The following is a 23,815-nucleotide window of genomic DNA, read 5'->3' as shown; positions in this document are numbered from 1 at the left end:
CAGTTGTTAGTTGCTGGTTGAAAAGGTTGCACCAGACAGGTGATATTAATAATGTTTTCAATGAATTCAGTGAAATTTGGCCAGTTTTCCTGAGATTCCATTGAGGTCTTGGGAAACTGTTTATTCTGGGGATTATATGCTCTATAGTAATCAAGCAGAGTCTGTGCTGACCATGGTAAAAAGGAGGAAGTAATTGAGAGGTTGAGGTGAGAGGTTCCTTCAGTGTCAGTGGTGATAAAGCATAAGTCAGGGATTGTCTCTGATTCCCACCTTCTAGATTTGAAAGTTATATGTCTGTCAGTTGCAGGCCTGGGCTGTCTTCATTATTGTATCCCCATAATAACATCAAGCATTTAACATCAAAAGCATATACAAAATAAAAAAATATTTTCACATTAGTCTTAATGCCTTTAAATTTCCTGCAATATAGTTTAACTGGAACACTTCTAATATAGAGATGGATATCATGCTAAAAAATGAAGCATTGCAATTATCTGTTTGTCCTTAAACAGCCTACATATGCAAAACAATCTAATGACAACCGGTATCAGGGGCATCATGCCTCTGGTGGCAAAACCAGGAACTAGGCTGTTCTGAAATTTGTAATTTAGTTATGCAAGGTACTTGGTTAATTGAGGTTTGGATAATACAGAGTTCACTGTATTACTTTTCTACACTCACACATACATGGAATTTTTTTATACAGTCAGTCCTCGACTTATATGTGACTTACGAATACTTGTACTTATGATGGCCATCCTATTATCATGTTTACCAAATACTTGTACTTATGATGGCCATTCTATTATCATGTTCACCAAATACCATTTTACACCTTCAAACCACAGAGAAGAGTGTTACTGCTGCCTTCAAGGCATATATTATTTAATATTTTTGTTCAGCCTATTGTTGATACTGAGGACAAAAAAAACTCTCAGAGACTCTTGGGAGGAATATAATATTTTGAAGATGCAGCGCAGAGTGAGGTGACAGCAGAGTATAAGAATGGAGTTTGGAAGACGCTGCTGAAAATGCATGTTCATATATTTGCATAATTCAACAATGACAAAGTCTTACAAGAGACTGTTGAAAAGATAATGCTCTTTACCAAACATCATTATCTTTGATTGACAATGCAGATGTAGAGCAGCTGGTGGAAAGTCTCAAATGAAGACCTCATTGATCTAGAAGCACAGAAAGTTAAAGAAGAAGAGAAAAAAACTAAAAAAAAAAAGAAATCAAGCCCTCAAAAACTTTAAAATATTTATAGTGAAAAAAATTGGCAGAGGCATTTGCCTCTCTTTATAAGGCAATTTGTTTGAAGAAAATAGCCCCAACTCAAAGAAATTTGTGCAGAAAACAAGAGAAAAGGCAACCTGTGAAGATTGAGGTGGATGTAATGTAATGTATAAATTTTTAAAGATGCTGACTCTTTCTGTCACCTCATCCCCTGAAGATGAACACAGACCCTCCATGAAATATGCATCTGGTGAACCATGTTTAGAACACTTTGTTGCAAATTGAATTTGAAGAATTTGTTGATTACCTAGTCTTCCCTGCTTTCTCTGATGAAATGATCAATTAATAAAGCAACAGCTTTGAACTTGCTCCATGAGTTTCCAGGTCATTATTTTACTAGTAAGCACACAGAAACATTATACATTACAATGCAGTACCACATATAGTAATTTTATATTATAATTTGTCCATGGTATTATTTCACTTTGAACAAATAGGAAAATTAGTTCATCATCATCATCATCAAATTCCTGCCATGTACCCTCAAGGGGTGTACAGGATATGATAGTACTACATGAAAAAAAATTACATCATTATTAATTTCCTATCTACAATTTTCCTCCAAATCAGTCTGTTACTTGTCAACACTCCAACATTATCAGATCTTATATTTCTATTGTCTAAAGCACTTTGTATCGTATCAATCCACCTATATCTTGGTCTTCCTCTGGGTCATTTTGCTGCCAACCTGGCAGAGAACACTTGTTTTGCTAATCTTTCCTCGCCCATTCTATTTAAGTGACCATACCACCTGAGATTAGCTCTGCTAACACATTCCTGGATGCTGACAATGTCAAGTTCTTTCCTAATATCCTCGTTTTTAATATGATACTGCCATTGATGCCATCTGTTCACGCCTATAATCTTTCTCAGGACTCTCATATCTGTGGTCTCTAGTCTTTGGTCAAGTGTTTTACTTCTGACCCAGCTCTCAGATCCATAAGTTAAAACTGGTTTGAACACTGTCTTGTATACAGCTAATTTAGTGTTCCGACTAATTTCTCTCTTATTCCATATGAATTTATTCAATTGACTTCCCACCATACCAGCTTTGCTGATTCTGTTGTCTATTTCTATATTTAATTTACTATCTTCAGTAAAAATCGTGCCTAAATAGCTGAAATGTTTTACTTGTTCCACAGGTTCTCCATTCACAACACAGTTGACATTTTCAATGATTCTGCCAATTTCATTGTCTTTGTCTTTTTATTGCTGACCTTCATACCATATCTATTACAACAGCTATTCAATTTAGTCAGAGAATCTTGCAGACTTGTAGCGGATTAGTTTAAAATAACAAAACAGACCTATACATTTTATCATTCAGGCATATTAATTTTTAACATATTCTTGAGGTCAATATAGTGATTTTCAATTTACAACAGGATTGTCAGAACAGACCTCTGTTGTAAGTCTAGGATTGATTGTAAATTCAAGGCTGCGTGTGATAGACAATAATATTCAAATATCTAAATGCAATGTTCTACAATTTTTGTTCTTAATAACTGTAACTGAAACCTCGTATAAAATGCATGCATTTTCCTTTTCTTCAAATTTTCATTTTGGATGCACAAGTTGTACTTCTATTTCAAAGCAGAAAAAGGTGATTTAGAGAGCCAAGGTGATCAACACACAGAAAGCAAATGTGAAACTACGTTTTGAGAGATGCGATTTGTTATTTTTCATAAATACAAAGGGTGATAAAGTCTCAGATTGGCAATTAACCTGCCAGAATTACTGGCCTAGTTGCCTGAATGGATTGTGTACCCCACACTCCAAACTACAGGCTTAGTGAAGGCCTGAAGTGAATTGGAAAAAAAAAGTATTATGTACAGTCTGTAGAGCAGGATCTCATGTATTTAGGTTTAGGTGCTGGTTTAAACTCATCTTTGGGTTTAATGGAAATAAAAACAGGTTTAATAGTTTCCACTATTTTGTCTCTGTCGCAGAGATATAATTTGGAATACTAAAAATTATAATAACAAATGCAAAAACATACAAACAATAAGTGAAAGTTACAGTTACAATAAGTTACACTAAAATCCTAAAGTCTGAGGAGTGGGGGAAATCACCTTCTATGGGTGCTGGTTGCTAGTTTTGGATGTTGGGTGAGAGGTCTAAGAATTATTATTTCTCAAATCTTGAGAAATTTCACACAACTAAATTTACTAAGATTTGGTTGATTTTTTAAATCTGCTACTGATTTAAATACAAACTTCCAAAACACTTTCTTTCAAAAAAGAAAGTGTTTTGGAAGTTTGTATTTATTGTGGTCATCAATGCCAATGAATACAATTTGAAAATGAATGTGTTGCTCAGAGACTGCACCACTTACAATCCTCTAGATTATGAACCCCACTAATTCTCAGAAGAAAACATGAAAGAGACTTGTAAATTCATCATCATTATCATCAACAACCATGGGTCCAATGCCCGTAGGTGTCTGCTACCATCTTGATATGATTTTTCTATTGCATTCTGTTTTGTGCTAGATGACTCAGTTTGTGTATAGAGTTTCCGCACCATTTGACGATGTCATCGCCCCATTCTCTGTTTGGTCTTCCTCTTTTGTTCTTTCCTTCAATCATTCCAAACAGCAACGTTATTAATTTTCTCTCATCGTTCATTCTACATATATGGCCAAATAGACGTAGTTTCCTTTTGATTATTTTCTGGATCAGGTTTTCTTTTGGTTGTATTCGTCTATAGATTTCCTCATTGTTCACTTTCTGTATCCAGCTAATTCTCAAGATCTTTCTATAGCACTTCCTCTCAAATTCCAATATCCTCCTTTCAGATTCTCTCAGGAGTATCCAGACCTCGTATCCATAGAGCATGCTGCTGAAGATAAAGGTTTCTACAATGCGCAGTTTAGTTTGCATCTTTATAACTCGGCTCTTCCATATTTTGTTCATGGCTTTTAAAATAGTTGTTGCTCTGGCTATTCTAATTTTTATCTCTTTTTGGGGGGTTCAAGTCATGCGTCATGTGGCATCCAAGATATGTGAAGTGTTCCACATTTTCCAGTTGAAATCTGTGTATCGTAACTCTGTTCAGTAACTCCTGTTGTCCGAATATCATTGTTTTAGTTTTTTCAAAGTTGACATTTAGTCCATATCTTTTTCCTTCTGTGTATAGTGTTTGTAATGTCTGTTCCAGCCTTGCTGCTTCTTCAATCAGGACGATGTCATCTGCAAAGCAGAGGTAGTTTATTCTCATGTCATTCATTGAAATACCTCCACCTTCTTCTTTAATCTTATCTAGTGTTCTTCCCAGATGTGGGATGAAGATGATTGGTGATATTGGGTCCCCTTGTCTCGTGCCAAACCAATCTCCAGTTCTCACCTGCTATCTTGATTTTTGCTTGTGCTTGGCTGTTTATATCTTTCAGCAAGCGGATCAATTTATTGTCACCACCATAGGATTCCAAGACAGCCCATGTTATATTTTGGTCAATATTATCAAATGCTTTTTGGAAGTCCACGAAACAGCAATATATCGTTTTGTTCTTTCTTCGAGCTTTCTCTGCTATTAGTCTTAGTGCGAGTATTTGTTGCACTGTACTTCGATCTTGTCGAAATCCGGCTTGGTCATTCGGAAGATGTGCTTCCATGTGCCCCTTCAGGTGTTCTGTTAGTATTTTCATCAGCACTTTGCCAAGATGACTCATTAATGCAATAGTTCTGTAATTGGTGCATTCTAAAGCACTGCCTTTCTTATGAAGAACAACCAAGACCGATTTTTTCCACTCTTCGGGGACATATCCTGATCTACATATTTCATTACATAGTATCTGATGTATTTCTTTTACAACTGATTCTCCCCCATATTTTAGCATCTCGCCTATTATGTTATCATTTCCAGGACTCTTGTTGTTCTTGAGATGTTTTATAGCCTTATTCACCTCCTCTTCCAAGATGTAATTTTCAAAGATCTCTGCTGGTGGAGAGATTGCTTTTAGTTCTTTGATTACTTCTGTTGCAGTATCATTTAGTTGATTTTTATATAGTTCGCTGGAATATCTTGTCCATCTATGTATGATTTCTGTATTGTCCATCAATACTTTATACCATTTTCATCTTTGACTGCTACTGATCTTGTTTGCCACTTCCTATTGGCATTTCTTATAAGTTTGCAGACCTCTCTAGTTTTGTGTTCTCCATAGTACTGTTCAATGTCTTTGCACTAGTCCGCCAACCATTTGGCTTTATCAGATCTTGCTGCTTTCCGTACTTCATTGCATTTTTTGACGGTATAACTCATCTGCTGCCTCTGAATTATCTCTTTTAAGTTTCAGTTCTCTTTTCTCTTGTACCAATTTTAGGGTTTCCTGAGTTATCCATTTCTTGTTGATCTTTTCTCTTTCAGGAATTACTTCTTCTTCTACTGCTTTTTTTTAGCACTGTAGTCAGTCGTTCTGCTCTTGTATTTATATTTTGTTTTTCACTTGGGGTCTTAAGCTTAGTTTCCAATATGTTCTGATATGCTGTTCTTAGCCTGTCTTCATTTAGTTTTGAGATGTCTCTAGCTTTTTGGAACTTTCCTTTGTACTTCTGTTTCAGTTTTAGTCTTATATTCGCAATCACTAAACTGTAGTCCGAATCAATATCAGCTCCTTGGAATGATCTGCGCTGTTAAACTGAGGTTCTCCATTTCTGGTCTATTAATATCAGGTCGATCATATTACTGTGTTTGCCATCGAAGAAGCGCCACGTCCATTTACGACAATCTTTTTGTTGGAATTTGGTATTGCAAATCGTCAGGTTGTTATTCGTGGCAAATTCCAGAAGCATCTCTCCACATTCATTTCTTTCTCCATATCCAAATTTTCCCATAACCTTTTCCCATCCTGTGTTATTTTTGCCAATCTTTGCATTCCAGTCTCCTCCAATGATGAGTATATCCTGCTTCGGCACCTCATTAATTACTAGTTGTAGATCCCTGTAAAATTTCTCAATGTTTTCATCTGCACTCTCTGCAGTGGGTGCATATATTGGAATGGTTGTGATATTAAATGGTTGGGCACTGAATCTTGCAACCATTATCCTTTCACTAACTGGTTTGTATCCAATCATTGCCTGACAGGCCTTGTTACTTAGCAGGAAACCTACGCCTGCTTCATGCTTACTTTCATTTCCTGACCAGAGAACTCTTCCACCATTTGATTCCCCTGACAATGTCCATCTCATTTCTGAAATATCCAATATATCACATCTGTATTTCTTCATTTCTTCCTGAAGCAACTGCAATTTTCCAGTTGCCCAGAGTGTACGGACATTCCATGTGCCAACTGATATTCCATCCTTTACAGGCCTGAGGTTGATTTTTTTTTCTCTGTTTTCAGTAACTGATTTTTCGATCCAACCCTGATTACTCGATTGGGGATGCAGACCTTGTTTGATCGGGCGACGTCCGAGCCAGCATGAGTCTTTTTTTTTGTACTTTGGCATCAGATTTTAATCATGTTTTCTTTTTACTGTCAGCACATCGACACATCTGACAAACTCTTAGTCTTCCTTGAAAAGCTTGTAAATTATAACAGACAAAAAATTATATTCTTGTTTTAATCCTATACTGATGACTAGGCAACTTATATGTAGCAGGTACTGGTTAGCATCCTGCATGATCCATGATGGTACTAAAGAAATGGTAAAACAAATAACTAATATCAAAAGTCAAATGTCTTATATCATATAAAACTACTTGGATTAAATTTAAAATATAATGCAGGCCTACCTCATTAAAATTAACATTATCTTTCATTTCTTCTAATTCAAAGTGTAGTGTAGGCCAGCTTATCACTTTAGCTGGAGGCAATAATATTGTAGAATACTTAGAACTAACATCAGTTGCATACAGCCAGAGCTGTCCTTTGTCATCACCACAACAAAGTAAGTGACCTTCTATAACAAATAAAATAAAAGTAAAAGTTTTAAAACATAAAACATTAAAAAAGATTTTAAGTCAGAATACATAAAAAATCATTCACTTATGCAATTTACATTCACAAATTTCAAAACAAGGGCATCCTGAGTAGTCACAACTTGTGTTTATAGCAGAAGAAAATAAGTATTTAAAATAAACTATTGTATTAATTCTACCTTTTATCTATAACTTTAACTACCTAATAATAGAAATTTAAGAGATGATGAACTTTATTATTATTATCCAGGCCTCCATGGAATCAAAAGACTCATCGTGGGAGGTCCTTCCTAAGAAACACAAAGTCTATCATACCACTCCTTAAACTCATTGACTGTTCTTGCTCTCACCACTCTATCAGGCAATGCATTCCATGGTTCAACCACCCTCCATGCAAAGAAACCACTCCTCACCCTCTTGCTCATGGTTTCCTTTCTTAACTACCAGGGATGGCCTCTTGTCATCACTCCTTCCAGCTGTTCAACCAAGCAAAAGAACTCCCCAGTGTCAACCCTGTAACCACCTCTCAACAATTTAAAAGTCTCAATCATATCACCTCTCCTTCTTCTACCCACCAAACTCTGCAGTCCACATTCCCTCAGCCAATCCTCATAACTAATATTGTACAGTTCTGAAACCATCTTTGTTATCTGCCTTTGTACCCTTTCCGCAGTTAATTTATCCCCTTCAAATCCTGGGAACCAAATCTGAGAATAATAGTCTAAGGGTGGTCTGATCAGTCCTATGCAACTTACTATACACATAAACAGGACTTGAAATTATGCAAAATCTTATTTGCCAAGCAAACAATGTACTCGCCCAAGACCCTCTAATTTTTTTAATATGTCCCAGTAAATCAACAGAAGTTTCACTGAGTGATTAGTGGTGTTGAATCTGCATTTTCTTAAAAAAGGCTTTGTTTAGAGAGTTACTTTATTATTATTATTATTATTATTAAATAAAATAATATTGTATTTTGTCCAGTCTGATGTTCAGTCCAGACTATTTGCCAGCTGTCTAAAACTACTCACAGGGATGAGTGTATATGTCAAGTCAAGAACATAAATTACATAAAGAAATATAAAGTATTTAATATAAAACTAATATTTTGTGATGAGTATCCCATCGCATTATCAGAGCAATACATAAAAAGAATGGACAGTTATGTGCAGTGAGAACGGAATGAATGAGAGTAGATGGTACAGAGTGCTTTCATTCTACTGCTCTTAGGCCAATCACACAACAGCATTAGAAACCCCTCATTGCCCTACTCCTGAAAATACTTCAGGCACAAACTTTGTTTGCTTACACTTGGATAAAGGATTAAACCAAGTGTAAGCAAACAAAGTTTGTGCCTGACTTCTGTCTTTCAACCTTAGTATCACCTCTGGGTCTGGTTCCCAATGAAGAGACCTCAATAAAGGTCGAAACCGGTCTGGGTAGGGTTGTCTCCGAGACTGGTTGGACTATTGTTTCCAGTCTTCCAATACAAACATATGCACCGAACATATCACCCAAGTAATCCTCTTACTTACTCTTCCATCAAGGATGAGTTGAGTCTTCCATGTTTCCACAACAACCTCCAGGAGTCTCGGTTTCTTGTGTGGCTGGTGAGCTGTCTATATGTTTGTAATCCAGAGTTGACCTTTATTGTTGTAATCCATTTAGTTCTTAATCTTCCTTTTTTCTTTTATTTTTGCATACAAAGCAAGGTTGGGTAGTCTTTTTGATGGCATTCTCTCGACATGTCCGTACCACTGAAGTTGTCTTCTTTTGATCTTTTCGATTAATGAGTCTGTATATTTTAGCTCTTTCATTTGTTTTCTTTTCTGTCCATTTTGTTTTATTTATTTTTCTGAGACATTTCATCTCGAAAGCCTCCAGTTTTTGTCTCTCTGTCTTCTTGAGTGTCCAAGTTTCTGAAGCATATAGCACAGTGGGTATTATAATTGCATTATATAAATTTATTTTCAGAGGTTTGGAGATTTTATTATTTTTCCAGATTTTACCTAGCTTATTAATGATGGCCATGCAGTTGATATTCTATGTTTAATAGTGGTCATGGTATTTAGGTGTTCTGTTATTACTGTTCCTAAATAGTTTAATTGTTTTACCTGTTCAATTGTTGATCCATTCAAGGAGAAGTTTAGTTTTTCTTTGTTTTTTCCAATTATCAAGATTTTTGTTTGGTCTGTATTTATAGTCATGCTGTATTCTTTAGCCGTATTGTTTAGTTTGGTTATTAGGTTCACCATGTGTCTGCTATCATTACAATGTGATTTGTGTATTTTATGTTATTAAGGTTATAACCATTTAAGTTGACCCCTTTTTCTCCTTCTATGGTCTGATTATTGTCTACCTCTTTAACTACCTCCCATACCTTTTTAACATCTATCTCTAGGTAGATGTTAAAAAGTTATGGGAAGATGGGACATCCCTAATCTACTCCTTTACTGACATTTATTTTATCTGTTGTTATATTATTGAATTTAATTATTGCTTCTGTGAGACTATAATATTTTTCTAAGAAGTTTAGGGCATGTTCATCAATTTGTTTCTGTTTTAATATTCTTAATAAGGTTACTCTGTTTATTGAGTCGAATGTCTGTTTAAAATCTATAAAACAGTAATAGATATTTTTGTTATTTATAATTCTGCTAGTCTTTGTATTATGAAGATCTGATCCAATGTGAAGCGATTCTTTCTAAAGCCTGCCCGTTCTTCATTAAGAATAATCTCATATGTGCTCTTGATTCTGTTCCGTAAGACTCTTGTAAATATTCTGTAAGCATGGCTGGGCTGAGTATGATTGGACTGTAGTTTTTACAATTTTTCTTATCACCTTTCTTGTAAATTGGTATGATAATTCCTGTTCTCCAATCTAATAGTATTTCTCCTGATTTAATGATTTTGTTGAAAAGTGTGGTAAGGAATAAGTTAAGGGGGATAAAAATCCCTTATTGTTTTTCAGCCAGTAAGCGAAACTAGTTTCACTTACTGGCTGAAAAACAATAAGGGATTTTTATCCCCTTAACTTATCAACCTCGCCAGAAAAAAATAGCCGTTTGGCTTTTCATCTCAGTCATAATTGTGGTAAGGAATTTTAAAGTTGTTTGCTTTCCTTCTTTCCAGAGTTCTGATGGAATTTGGTCTTCTGAACTGCCGTCCCCCTATCTAAACCCTGGTTCTCCAAAAGATGTGACAAGGCTGTACAAACGAAAAATCAGGCATACCGCAACTGGCTCAAATCAAGAACTCCATCCTCCTTCAGTGCCTATACTGAAGCCGGAAACAGATGCAAGAAAATTATCACCGATTCCAAAACAGAATTTGAATGGGCAAAAAGCAGGAAACTTGCAGCCTGTCCAAGCAGCAGCCATGCCTTTTGGTCTCTTGCCAAAGCAATTGACAAGCTGGCTCAATTGTAACATCACCCACAGAAAAAGCTAATCTCCTGGCTTCACACTTTGCCTCCAGTGCACGTATAACTGACAATGGCAAACGTCCTCCAGCCACTCCAACTGCCCAACATACAATGCCCCCCGTATCCTTTTGCCAGAAAGAGATCATAAACCTGTTGTCTAAATTAGACACAAAAAAAAAAAAAAACCCTCCTGGCCCTGATGGCATTCCTCCAATTGTCCTGAAAGTCTGTGCAGCATAACTGACTCTCATCCTATGCCGTCTATACCTATTCTCTTACTCTACTGGTATATATACCAAAGCCCTGGAAATTTGCCTGCATTCAACCCATTCCTAAAAAAGGATGACAGATCACTGCCATCTAACTACTGTCCTATCTCACACACCTCAGTCCTATCTAAAGTGATGGAGAAAACCATCAATTCGCAACTTCTACTCTACCTTGAAGGTACCCAGCTATTAAGCAACCACCAGTACAGATTCTGTCAATGCCGATCAACAGGTGACCTGCTCTCATATATCACCCATCTCTGGACAAATGCCATGGAGAAATTTGGTGAATCCCAAGTAGTTGCACTTGATATCTCTAAAGCCTTTGACTGGGTCTAGCACCAAGGCTTACTAAGCAAACTTCTATCATTTGGACTGTCTCAGGACTTCTGCAGATGGATTGCCAGCTTTCTGTCTGGAGCATCTACAGCCCTCAGAGAAAAGGCCAAATTTCTGTAGCCTTGTACAATACTAGGTAGCAGATGAGTTTCATCACCAAGTATTTTTTTATTTTTATGTTGAGCCCATACATGAGAGATTGGCTGATCAACCTATAGTACATTAGTACTGTACATGGGTAGTGGGTTGGGAAAGGAAAAACTTGTTTACATTTGATTTAAAAGCCTGTATATTGTATTCCTTGGGAAATACATCACGGTGGAAGATTGTTCCACAGTACAGCAGTAGCGAGGATGAAGGAGGAGGAAAAGAAACTTTGCTGTGGTTTCATCGTGTACTGTGAAAGGATTTTGAGGGAGCTTTTAGGAGCTCTACGCCAAATGTGAGAACAGTATTCGATAGCGTGGCGATTTTGTGATTTGTATAAGGTTAGCAGCTGTTTAGAGATGATGTAAGATCTTCAGTGAAAGAGAAATCCTAGTTTTTTTTGGAAGCTGAGGATGCAATGGCTGTGATGTTTTTATGCCAGGAGAGGCCTGATGTCAGGATAATTACAAGAAGAGAAATTTCATCTTGTTTGGGAATTTGAGTGTTATTATTATTATTATTATTATTATTGTTCTGGGAAACTCCAAGGAGTCGACAGACTCATCGAGGGAGGCCCTAACATCATGTCAAGAACAACTATTCAACATTCACACGGTATCTATCATACCTTGCCTTGAACTCATTCACGGTCGTAGCACCTACAACAGACTCTGGAAGCTTATTCCACTCATTTACCACTCTCCAAGCAAAGAACCTAGCTCTAACACCCTTGTCAACCATGCTCTTGCCCAGCTTCCATGCATGGCCCCTAGTCCTCCCACCACCAGTCATATTTTCAAAAATATCTTCTGGATCAATCTTATAAAAACCCTTCAGTAATTTGAATGTCTCAATCATATCACCCCTCCTTCGCCTATCGTCCAATTTCTGCAACCCACAAATCTTCAACCTATTCTCATAAGGTTCATTCCACAGACCTGCTATCATCTTGGTCACTCGTCTCTGGACCCTCTCCACTTCCTCCCCATCACGAAGAAACCCTGGTGCCCATAGCTGGGCACAGAAGTCCAGATGGGGTCTTATCAAGGCTCGATACAGAGGAACAACAACTTGTTCGTCTCTGCATGTTAAAGTATTTTTCAGAAGCCAAGTGATTTGGTGAGCTGTTTTAGTCACTTTTGCAATGTGCCCCCTAAACTTCAACTCCCTATCCACTAACACTCCCAAATCCCTGGCCTCATCAATCTCCTGGAGTATGATTCCACCAATGCGATATACTGCTGCTATTCTTTTCACCCCAAAGTGCATAACCTTACACTTTGCCACATTAAATTGACATCCATTTTTCCTAGCCCAGTCCTCCAAACTATCCAAATCATCCTGTAAAATTTTGACATCTTGTGCACTCACAATTGCTCTACCCAACTTTGCATCATCAGCAAACAAGTGAACACTTCCTCTCAGATCCTTTCCAATATCATTGATGAACAAATTGAAAAGCAGTGGTCCAAGAACAGAGCCCTGTGGCACTCCACTAGTCACAAGACGTCTTTTAGACTCCACTCCTGAATAAACCACTCTTTGATATCTCTCCTTCAACCACCCTCTTATCCATCTCACCAACCCTATATCTATACCCATCTGCTCCAGTTTACTGATTAGGGTTCCATGTGGTATCCTATCAAAGGCCTTGGCAAGGTCCAGTAGTATCACTGTAAACCCATTACCCCTATCCAGTTCAGCCGTCACTGTGTTATAAAACGTGAGCAAGTTACTGAGGCATGATCTACCCTTCACAAAACCATGTTGTCCCCCATACAATATCCCATTTTCATCTATCCAATCCTGTATTCTTTTCTTGACTAATTTCTCTAAGACCTTGACAATGATTCCTGATATGCTAATCGGTCGGTAATTTACAACAGCAGTCTTGGAACCACCTTTATGCAGTGGAACTATTTTCCCCTCTTTCCACCCGCTCGGGACTAACCCAGACCCGAGACTCAAATTAAACAAAATGGTCAAGGGTACTGACAATTCTTTAGCTGCTTCTCGTACAACACGAGCTGGTATACCATCCAATCCCACAGATGTATTGACATTGAGGTTATGCAATAGACTACTCACCTCCACTTCATTAACCACAATTCCCGTATAATCTACTGGTTTATTCGTTTCTGCAGTGTCACCACCTGGATGATATACTTTTGCAAAGTGCTCACTCAGTAACTCAACTATCTCAACTGATTCAGTTACCTCCCTACCATCGGCATTCTTTAAAATCAATCTGCCATGTACATTTTTCCTTTTACTTGCTACATATCTAAAAGACTGTTTAGGATTCTCTTTAGCCTGCATGGCCAATGTTCTTTCGTAATCCTTTTTTGCTTTTCTTACCACACTCGTCACCCTTCTGGCCTGCGCTTTATACCGTTCATGTGCCTACCGGTCACCCTTCTCCTTAAATTCCCTCCATAGTTGTTTCTTTTTTTGCAACTCAAGCTTAATGGTGTTATTCATCCATTTAACCCCTACTTGATTTATTATTCGGACTCTAGGTATACAGTCAGCCATTGCTTCATGCAAGCACTTCTTAACTACCTCCCATGCACTATCAACTTCTAGTCCTTGCAGTTGTACATGCCATGGCACTGAACCAATCAAACTCCTAAGCTTGTCATACTTTCCAGCCCGATAATTCCACATGTACCCTGTCTTAATTGAAAATTCTACACCTTTAGCCACCTCCCAAGTTAAGACCCTATGATCACTCTCACCGATTGGTGGCAATGTGGTCATATTTGTTACAGCCAAATCCTCAGATGTAATTACTAGGTCAAGCACTCTCTGACCCCTAGTATTTTCCATTACATGCTGTCGCAGATAGTTATCCCTTAATAACCGCATAAAATCCAGTTCTTTCCTCCCGTGTGTCCTCTCCTCACTCTAATCAATGCGACCATAGTTGAAATCTCCCATAATAATCACCCTCCTTCCACCCATTTCTTCTATTTGCTTGTGCATACTGTCACCACCATCTTTTCCATCACCTGGTCTATAGCAGCACCCAATTGTATATTTAGTTCTGCTAGCCACAATCTCACACCAAATGGCCTCAAATGTGCTCTTTTCTCTATCCTGCAATTCAACTTCTATTCTCCTTGGCTGGAGCTCATCAGCTATCATCAACAATACTCCTCCCCCCATTTTATTCTCTCTGTCATTCCTGAACACACTATACCCATCACATTCAATCCCACTAGTTATATCATCTACAGTCAGCCATGTTTCACTAATACCTATAACCTGTGGTCTGGAAGTGCCAACCATAGCCAAAAACTCTTCCTTCTTGTTCCTAATACTCCTAGTATTAGTGTACATGAATTTAAGACCCCCATTAGCCCCAACCCTACCTTGATGCCTTATATTAACTATCCCACTCAGATTTGTTGTCCTTATTTGCTCTGGCATATTATATTCATTCTTACATTCAACTGCCTCCATAAGGACTGTATCTCTACTCCCCCCCCCCTAACAATTCTAGTTTCCCTGAATTTGCACATCCACTACATTCAGCAACACTTTCTCAAGTCTTCTTACACCGTAACCATTCAAATGCAAGCCATCCATCTTATATAGATCCTTTCGCCCATCAAACTCACTCCACACATCCACAAATTCCACACCACTCGTCATACATAACCCACGCATAAAGTCATTCACAATTATAGCCCTCCTTTTAAACATTTCACTGTCATACTGTGGCAAAAGACTAATCATTCTAACTCTCTCACTCTTTTCTTTTGCTACCTCAAACAATTCATTCAGGTCTTCTATCATTTCCATTTTATCTCCTTTCAAATCATTCGTACCTGCCACGACAATCATTTCTTTCACCCTTTCCTTTTGCTCTCTAATAGACGCAGTTACGTCCTTTATGGTCGCACCAGGTTGGTACGATTTTGTCAAATCCTCTACTAACACACCTCGTACTAACGAGTCTCCATACAGCACTCTATCCTTCATTTTGTTCATGTTCACATTCATACGTCTATTTTTCCTGTCATACCTTTTATTATTGGTTGGTTCATTCAGTCTACTTTTGTTCATGCACTCTAACTGCTGTTTTGCTCTTTCTATCGCACTATTCAACAACGCGATCTCACTCAATGCATCTATCTCATCTTTTTTGTTCTCTGAGAAACCATTTATACTATCATTCACACTTTCTACATTCACACTCTCACAATTTTCATGTACAACCTTGCCGTTTCTTGTCATATCCCTATTTCCTTCATTCTGAAGGTTGACAAAAATATCACACTCACGATCCGAAATACACTTCAATTCCTCATTCTCCCTACATTTTCTACACACATTCAATCCTTTATTATCATCTAACCACACTCCGACCGCACTCTGCAAAGCGTACATTTCACAGCTAGTACACTGACTCATTTCTTTTATGCTACCGTTCTTTGATAACGATGGCGAACCTTCATTACTGGCCGTCATTTTCCTTCGCACAGGTGCCATATTTATTTGCAACGTGTTTTGTCAAATTATACGTTACAACACACCAAAAATAGACGCACTAAAATACGCAAGGCAAACAAAACAAAACTACACAATATTAAGTAATTTGTATCGATAACTGAAAATGATACTTATCTTATCTGGAGCTTGCACGAACACTACACATTACGAATTCATCTAGCGGCGACTTCCCGACATAGATTATGTTATAAAATACTTTAGTACACTAACCACGCTAATAAAGCTCCAATAATATACCAAAATTACACACTTAAGTCCATTAAATTGAATCCAAAACACCAATAACAATTATCAAAAATAATACTGGAGGAAAATGGTTCTTTTTTGTGAGAAATAAGACAGAACTGGGTTTTACTAGCGTTGAAGTTGCTGAGGTTATCTGGGTCCCATTGGAGGATGGCTTGGAGGTCAGAATTAAGGGCAGTGGTGGTTGATGTTCTGTGGGTTGAAGTGAACTGTGTAGAGTAGGGTTTGTCAAATGAAAGGGAGGAGTGTAATGTGCTTTCATCTGCAAAAGTGTGTATTGGTTGGAGGTCAACTGAAGTAGGTCATTGATATACAGAAGGAACAGGGTCATTTAGAGAACTGAACCTACCTTGTGGGACCCCAGCATTAGTTGGATGGTGAGAGGATAGGGAGCCATCTACTATCACACATAGTGTGCATCCAGGCAGAAAGCTGGCAATCCAACTGCAGAAGTTCTGAGACAGTCCAAATGATGGAAGTTTTCTTAGTAAGCCTTTGTGCCAGACCTGGTCAAAGGCTTTAGAGATATCAAGTGCACCTACTCAGGATTCACCAAATTTCTCCATGGCATTTGTCCAGAAATGGGTGATATATAAGAGTAGATCACCTGTTGATCAGCACTGATCAAGTGCAACTACTTGGTTGTATGACATTTGTCCAGAGAAGGATGATATATAAGAGTAGATCTCCTGTTGATCAGCATCAATGGAATCTATACTGGTGGTCGCTTAATAGCTGGGTACCTTCAAGGTAGAGTAGGAGTTCAGAATTGATGGTTTTCTCCATCATTTTAGGGAGGACTGAGGTGAGTGAGATAGGGCAGTAGTTAGATGGTAGATTTGTCACCCTTTTTAGGAAAAGGTTGAATATAGGCCAATTTCCAGGCTTTGGGATATATATATACACCAGTGGAGTAAGATAGTGTGTACAGATAGGAATCAGTTCTGGTGCACAGACCTTCAGGACAATTGGAGGAATGCTATCAGGACCAGGAGACTTTTTTGTGTCTAATTTAGATATCAGGTTTATGATTCTTTCTGACTAAAGGATACAGGGGGCATTGTATGTTGGGCAGTTGGAATGACTGGAGGGCGTTTGCCATTGTCAGTTATACATGCATTGAAGGCAAAGTGTGAAGCCAGGAGATTAGCTTTTTCTGTGGGTGATGTTGCAACTGAGCCACCTGGGTATGATAGGTGTGGAAATTGTGTAGGGCAAAAGTTACGAGCAATTGCTTTGGCAAGAGACCAAAATGCACGGCTGCAAGTTTCCTGCTTTTTGCCCGTTCAAATTATGTTTTGGAAGCACTGATAATTTTCTTGCATCTGTTTAGGGCTTCAGTATAGGCATTGAAGGAAGATGGAGTTCTTGATTTGAGCCAGTTGTGGTATGCCTGATTTTTCGTTTGTACAGCCTTGGCACATCTTTTGGAGAACCAGGGTTTAGATAGGGAAGTGTGGGAATGTATGTTTTCATGCCAGTGAGGATTACTACGGTGATATGTTCGGTGCATATGCTTGGATTGGAAGACCAGAAACAATAGACCAACCATAAGAATGAAGCCTTGTAGTCTTGGAGGCTGTCCCATTTGGCACTGTTATAAAACACCCCTTGAGGGTATATATCAGGAATTTGATGATGATGATGCCAAACTACTCTTGTGTGAGAGTGACTGTGTAAGTGTTGTTGCATGGGGAAGGAAATGAATGACCACTAGGTTGTGGTCAGAATTATCCTGTGGGCTCACTACATTCACTGCATATTTGAAAGGGTCATTGGTAAGGAAGAAATCTAGGGTATTTGGGGAGTGGTTCAGATTACCTATTATTCTGGTCGGCTTGTGAGCAATTTGTGTAAGGTCGTTAGTGATGGCAAATGTTTCAGCATCTCTGCCTACAGCAGTGCTTCCCAACGTTTTTTGGATAATGCCCCACCTCAACGCCTCAAAGATTTTGATGCCCCCCCCCCCAGCATAATAGCCAAGTTCGGAAAAAGTATAATAAAAATAGGTACTTTAAATAAAAAAGGAACAAAGGTAAAACTGTTTTTAATTTGACTTTCTTCAATGAATATAAATTTTATATTACACTTTGTACATTATAAAACATAAATTGAACTGAACTCGGGGAAAGAAAATCGAAGTTAATGCGATCCTTGAGCTTGATGTCTGAAGCAAAGAGTTTTTATTTGAGGTACTAATTTAGTCATTTTCAATCTGAAATCCCCATGGTTTGTGATATCCAGATGATTTCTTTTTTTCAGTAACAAGTCATTTACAGCACTAAAACCACATTCAACTAAATATGACAATGGGAAGGGCAACAGTATTTTTTTTTGCAAAACTAGTTGAATTTCGGGGTGCTTAAGAGTCAAAGCTGTATAACTGAGAGGAGACCTCCGCATAGCCTTTAAAGGAATGCGGAGAACCGACCAGGGCTTCTGACCCAATGTCCAATCCTTACCTTCTCATGGTGCACCCTGTTGGGTATCTACTTTGATAATGAACGAACGAGGATGGGCTGGCAATTTGGGATTTAGCCGACCAAATTGTATTCTTATTGGTTAAACCAAAATAAAAAATGATGGTACAACATGACAAAATTTCATGCCGGCTGCGGCGTCGCCCGGTTAAATAAGGCCCTCGTTGTTTTTGCCAGGGAACCAGGGCGAACAGCGAAAAGTCAGCTACTGGAACAAATCTGAAAACAAACCCCAACTCAACATCACCAGAGTTAAAGATCGGTACTATCAATGTAAGAAGCCTGCATGGCAAAGAAATGGAGCTAGCTGAGGAATTAGATAAGTACCAGATCGACATAATAGGGGTGACTGAAACAAAAAAGACAAAAACTGGTGAGATCTTTCTGAGCAATAAATACAAAATGTTATATTCAGGCAATGACAATCAAGGAAAAGAAGGAGTAGCCATAGTATTCAACACAAAATACGAGGCTAATCTTCTTGAATGGCAGTCAGTCTCAAGTAGAGTAATGTGGGCAAATATGAGAATGGGGAACTGGACAATGAGACTTATTTGTGCCTATGGTCCCACAGAAGGTTCTACTAAGGTAGAAGTGGAGGAATTTTTTGACGCTTTAGAAAAAGCAACTGACACAATGAAAAAGGAAAAGTTGGTCCTTGTTGGGGATCTAAATAGCAGAGTAGGAAATGATTGTCAGACATACAAAAATATTTTGGGAAAATTTGGAGAAAAGAGCAAAGCTAATAATAATGGCAAATATCTGTTGGATTTCTGCTCAGGACATGGACTGGTTATTACTAACACCATGTTCCAACATAAAAATGTGCACAAATTCACATGGAGAGAAGAGGCTAGGAATAAGAAAAGTCTCATTGACTATGTTATTGTTGATAGTGATGTTTTCTCCCTGGTGCAGGACACCAGAGTGTACAGAGGATTTGAAATTGGAAGCGATCACTATTTAGTCTTGAGCAGGATAAAATTGAATTTCATATTGAAAAGAATGACATGTAAGAAAGTTTTAAAGCGAATAAAAGTTGAGCAGCTCTCGGATGTGAACTGTAGATTAAAATACACAAAGATTATTGAAAAGAAAATGAAAGAGTTTGAGAACAGGAATCAAACCTTGGAGATTCAGTGGCAAACTCTGAAGGAAACATTGATTGATTCTGCCAGAGAGGCATGTGGTGAGGTTGTGTGCAAGGATAAAAAAATCAGAACTCCCTGGTGGACACAGGAAGTTAAAGAGGCAGTGAAGGAAAAGAAGAAAGCATATCAAAAGTTCCTGGCAAATAAGTCAGCTTTTACTCTTACAGAATACAGAGACAAATGTAAGAAAGCTAAACAGTGTGTAAAACTAGCTAAACAAAAGTCATGGGAGGACTTTCGCAAGAATATAGAAAATAAATATCAAGAAGGTGGCAAAATGTTCTGGAGGTTGTTGAAGAAGCTTAGGAATGGAGGAAAGAGTGCTGTAAAAGGAGTTAGAGATGATAAAGGTGACATGAAAACAGGAGAAAAAGATATCCTTGAAGTATGGAGTAACTACTTTGAAAAACTGCTAAATGAAACAAGCAGTGATGATAGCACAGTGATAAAAAACACTGACCAGCCATGCAGTCAGGAATACATATCCATACTTGAAGTAGAAAAAGCCATCAAAAGCTTGAAATGTGGAAAGGCAGCAGGAGTAGATGATATTCGACCAGAAATGCTGAAGTATGGTGGCATAAGTCTTACAGTGGCTGCACTGCATAGTTCAGAAAGCCTGGACAGAGGGATGAATTCCTGATGATTGGAGTAGAGCTCTCATAGTACCCATATATAAAAAGGGAAATAAAACTGAATGTGAGAATTACAGAGGTATTTCCCTACTGAGTGTTCCTGGCAAGATCTATGCAAGTATACTTGAGAAAAGGTTGAGAAGAATTGTGGAAGAAAAGCTTGGTGAAGAACAAGCTGGAGAACAAGCTGGATTCAGGCCAAATAGAGGCTGTCAGGATCAAATCTTCACTTTACGACAAATAGTCGAGAAAGCATGGGAATATAACAAAGATCTGTATTTAAGTTTTGTCGATTTGGAAAAGGCATATGACAAGGTGCCAAGAGAGAAGCTATTCAATACGCTGCAGTTATATGGTGTCAATGGGGCATTATATCAAGCAATACTTAGTCTTTATTTGAGTTGTAAGTCAGCAGTTAGAATTGAAATAAGTACAGGAAGATGGTTTAATGTTAAATCTGGTGTGAGACAAGACTGTACATTATCCTCTCTGTTATTCATTATCTATATGGATCACATTATGAAGGAAAGTGGCATAAAACCTGATATCAAAATAGGAGATGTTAATGTCAGCTCTTTGCTTTATGCGGATGATGTTATACTTCTAAATAAATCCGCTACAAGTCTGCAAAATTCTCTGACTAAATTGAATAGCTGTTGTAATAGATATGGTATGAAGGTCAGCAATAAAAAGACAAAGACAATGAAATTGGCAGAATCATTGAAAATGTCAACTGTGTTGTGAATGGAGAACCTGTGGAACAAGTAAAACATTTCAGCTACTTAGGCACGATTTTTACTGAAAATGGTAAATTAAATATAGAAATAGACAACAAAATCAGCAAAGCTGGTATGGTGGGAAGTCAATTGAATAAATTCATATGGAATAAGAGAGAAATTAGTCGGAACACTAAATTAGCTGTATACAAGACAGTGTTCAAACCAGTTTTAACTTATGGATCTGAGAGCTGGGTCAGAAGTAAAACACTTGACCAAAGACTAGAGACCACAGATATGAGAGTCCTGAGAAAGATTAGAGGCATGAACAGATGGCATCAATGGCAATATCATATTAAAAATGAGGATATTAGGAAAGAACTTCACATTGTCAGCATCCAGGAATGTGTTAGCAGAGCTAATCTCAGGTGGTATGGTCATTTAAATAGAATGGGAGAGGAAAGATTAGCAAAACAAGTGTTCTCTGCCAGGTTGGCAGGAAAACGACCCAGAGGAAGACCAAGATATAGGTGGATTGATACGGTACAAAGTGCCTTAGATGATAGAAATATAAGATCTGATAATGTTGGAGTCTTGACAGGTAACAGACTGATTTGGAGGAAAATTGTAGATAGGAAGTTAGTAATGATGTAATTTTTTCATGTAGTACTGTCATATCCTGTATGCCCCTTGAGGGTACATGGCAGGAATTTGATGATGATGATGATGATGATGTTTCTGTCTCGTCAGAAAGCCATGCCATTGTTCCTTTTATGTTAAATAAATTTCTAATAGACTCATCATTTTGCTTTTCTGAGAGTTCTTCTTGATACTGTATTTATGTTGACTATTCTACTAGTGATGTCAGCTTTTATTCTCGGAAAGTAGGTTGCAACATCGACGATGGTGAATTTTTTTGGGTGTATCGGTGATGAATGCAACATCATTTTCTAATCCCCCCCCGTGGGACGTAGGCCCCACTTTGGGAAACACTGGCCTACAGGATCTGTACAAGTGGAAGATGAAAGCCAGTTGGTGTTATGGACATTAAAATTACTTAGGAGGATGATTTCACTGTTAGAAGAGTGGGACTGAAGAAAATCAACTTTTAAGGAGAGGAAATTAAGCTCAGAGTGGTTGGTGGTATTAGGAGAGCAATAGAAACAGCAGATGAATTTGACTGAGTGGGGGAGGGATATTTTCAACCAAAGAAGGTCAAAGTTGGGCGATTCTAGGTAAAGTGTTCTCTGGCAGGGTATGTCAGAGCGGATATGTACAGACATCACCCTTGGGTCAAAAGGAGTTAAATGGTGTATAGTTTAGAAGGTTGAGATGGATAGTGCTGGGGAAAGTTGAGATTTGAGTTTATGTTAAAAAGAGTAAGTGGTTTTGGTGGACTGCAGATGGTAGTAGACACTATTAAGGTTGGAGTGTTGAGGCCACGGATGTTGGTGAAGTGGATATGCAAGGTTCTGTGAGGCATAGATTTGACCACAAGGGTTTTCACGTTTCCTATGCAGTGATGCACAGTGGTCTCCTTGGTGGCTACATAGTGGCATCACCTGATTTTTGCACTAGTTTGGTTTGTTTGTAGTCTATGATCCAACTGTTGTCTCCATTTGGCGTTTTTCTTCCAGTTGTCTTCGGAGTTGGCGTCTTTGTTCGCTCTGGGGAAAAAGTTCATTTGGATGTGTTTGTCGGTGTGTCACATGCCTTTTGAGTATTTTTTTACCACTGTGCACTGCTTGTTTCATCTACCAATTTTTTGAAATAATTACTCCATACATCAAAGATATCTTTTTCTCCAGTTTTCATGTCACATTTATCATCTCTAATTCCTTTTACAGCACTCTTTCCTCCATTGCTGAGCTTTTTCACCAGCCTCCAGAATATTTTGCCACATTTCTGATATTTATTTTCTATGTTCTTACCAAAGTCTTCCTATGACTTTTGATTAGTTTTTTTTTACATTTATCTCTCTAAGAGCACAAGCTGACTTATTCACTAGGAACTTTCGATATGCTTTCTTCTTTTCCTTCGCTGCCTCCTTAACTTCCTGTGTCCACCATGGAGTTCTGAATTTTCTATCCTTGCAGACAACCTCACAACATGCCTCTCTGGCTGAATCAATCAATATTTTCTTAAGGGCTTACCAGTGAATCTCCAAAGTTTGGCTCCTGTTCTCAAACTCTTTCATTTTTTTCTTCAATAATGTTTGTGTATTTTAGTGTACATTTCATACCTGAGAGCTGCTCAACTTTTATTCCTTTAAAACTTTCTTACATGTTCTTCTTTTTAATATGAAATTCAATTTTATCCTGCTCAAGAATAAATTGCGATCACTCCAACTTCAAATCCTCTGTACACTCTAGTGTCCTGCATCAGTGAGAAAACATCACTATCAACAATATCATAGTCAATGAGACTTTTCTTATTCCTTGCTTCTTCTTTCCACATGAATTTGTGCACATTTTTATGTTGGAATCATCGTGTTAGTAATAACAGGTCCATATCCTGAACAGAATCCAACAGGTATTTGTCATTATTATTAGCTTTACTCTTTTTTCCAAATTTTCCCAAAATATTTCTGTATGTCTGACAATCATTTCTTACTCTGCTATTTAGATCTCCAACAAACACCTAAAAAATTTTCTCCACTTCTAAGTAGA

At 37.9% G+C, this 23,815-nt stretch overlaps 1 protein-coding gene across 2 annotated transcripts in view; it reads right to left on the bottom strand.

The window, feature by feature from the left end:
• Positions 1-23,815, bottom strand: part of LOC150095642 (leucine-rich repeat and WD repeat-containing protein 1-like) — a 154,362-nt gene that overhangs the window by 6,440 nt on the left and 124,107 nt on the right. For both annotated transcript variants that reach the window (XM_090410281.1, XM_090410282.1), the window contains one exon: positions 7,036-7,202. In XM_090410281.1, coding sequence (XP_090266407.1) covers positions 7,036-7,202 — 167 coding nt within the window. The remainder of the gene's footprint in view (positions 1-7,035; positions 7,203-23,815) is intronic.

The sequence above is a fragment of the Typopeltis vanoorti genome, chromosome 20, assembly GCF_054136105.1.
Source record: "Typopeltis vanoorti isolate ZY-2024b chromosome 20, IOZ_Tvanoo_1.0, whole genome shotgun sequence".
Classification (NCBI taxonomy): Eukaryota; Metazoa; Arthropoda; class Arachnida; order Uropygi; family Thelyphonidae; genus Typopeltis; species Typopeltis vanoorti.
Note: the sequence above shows the minus strand (reverse complement) of the source record. Positions and strands in the feature narration are given on the sequence as shown.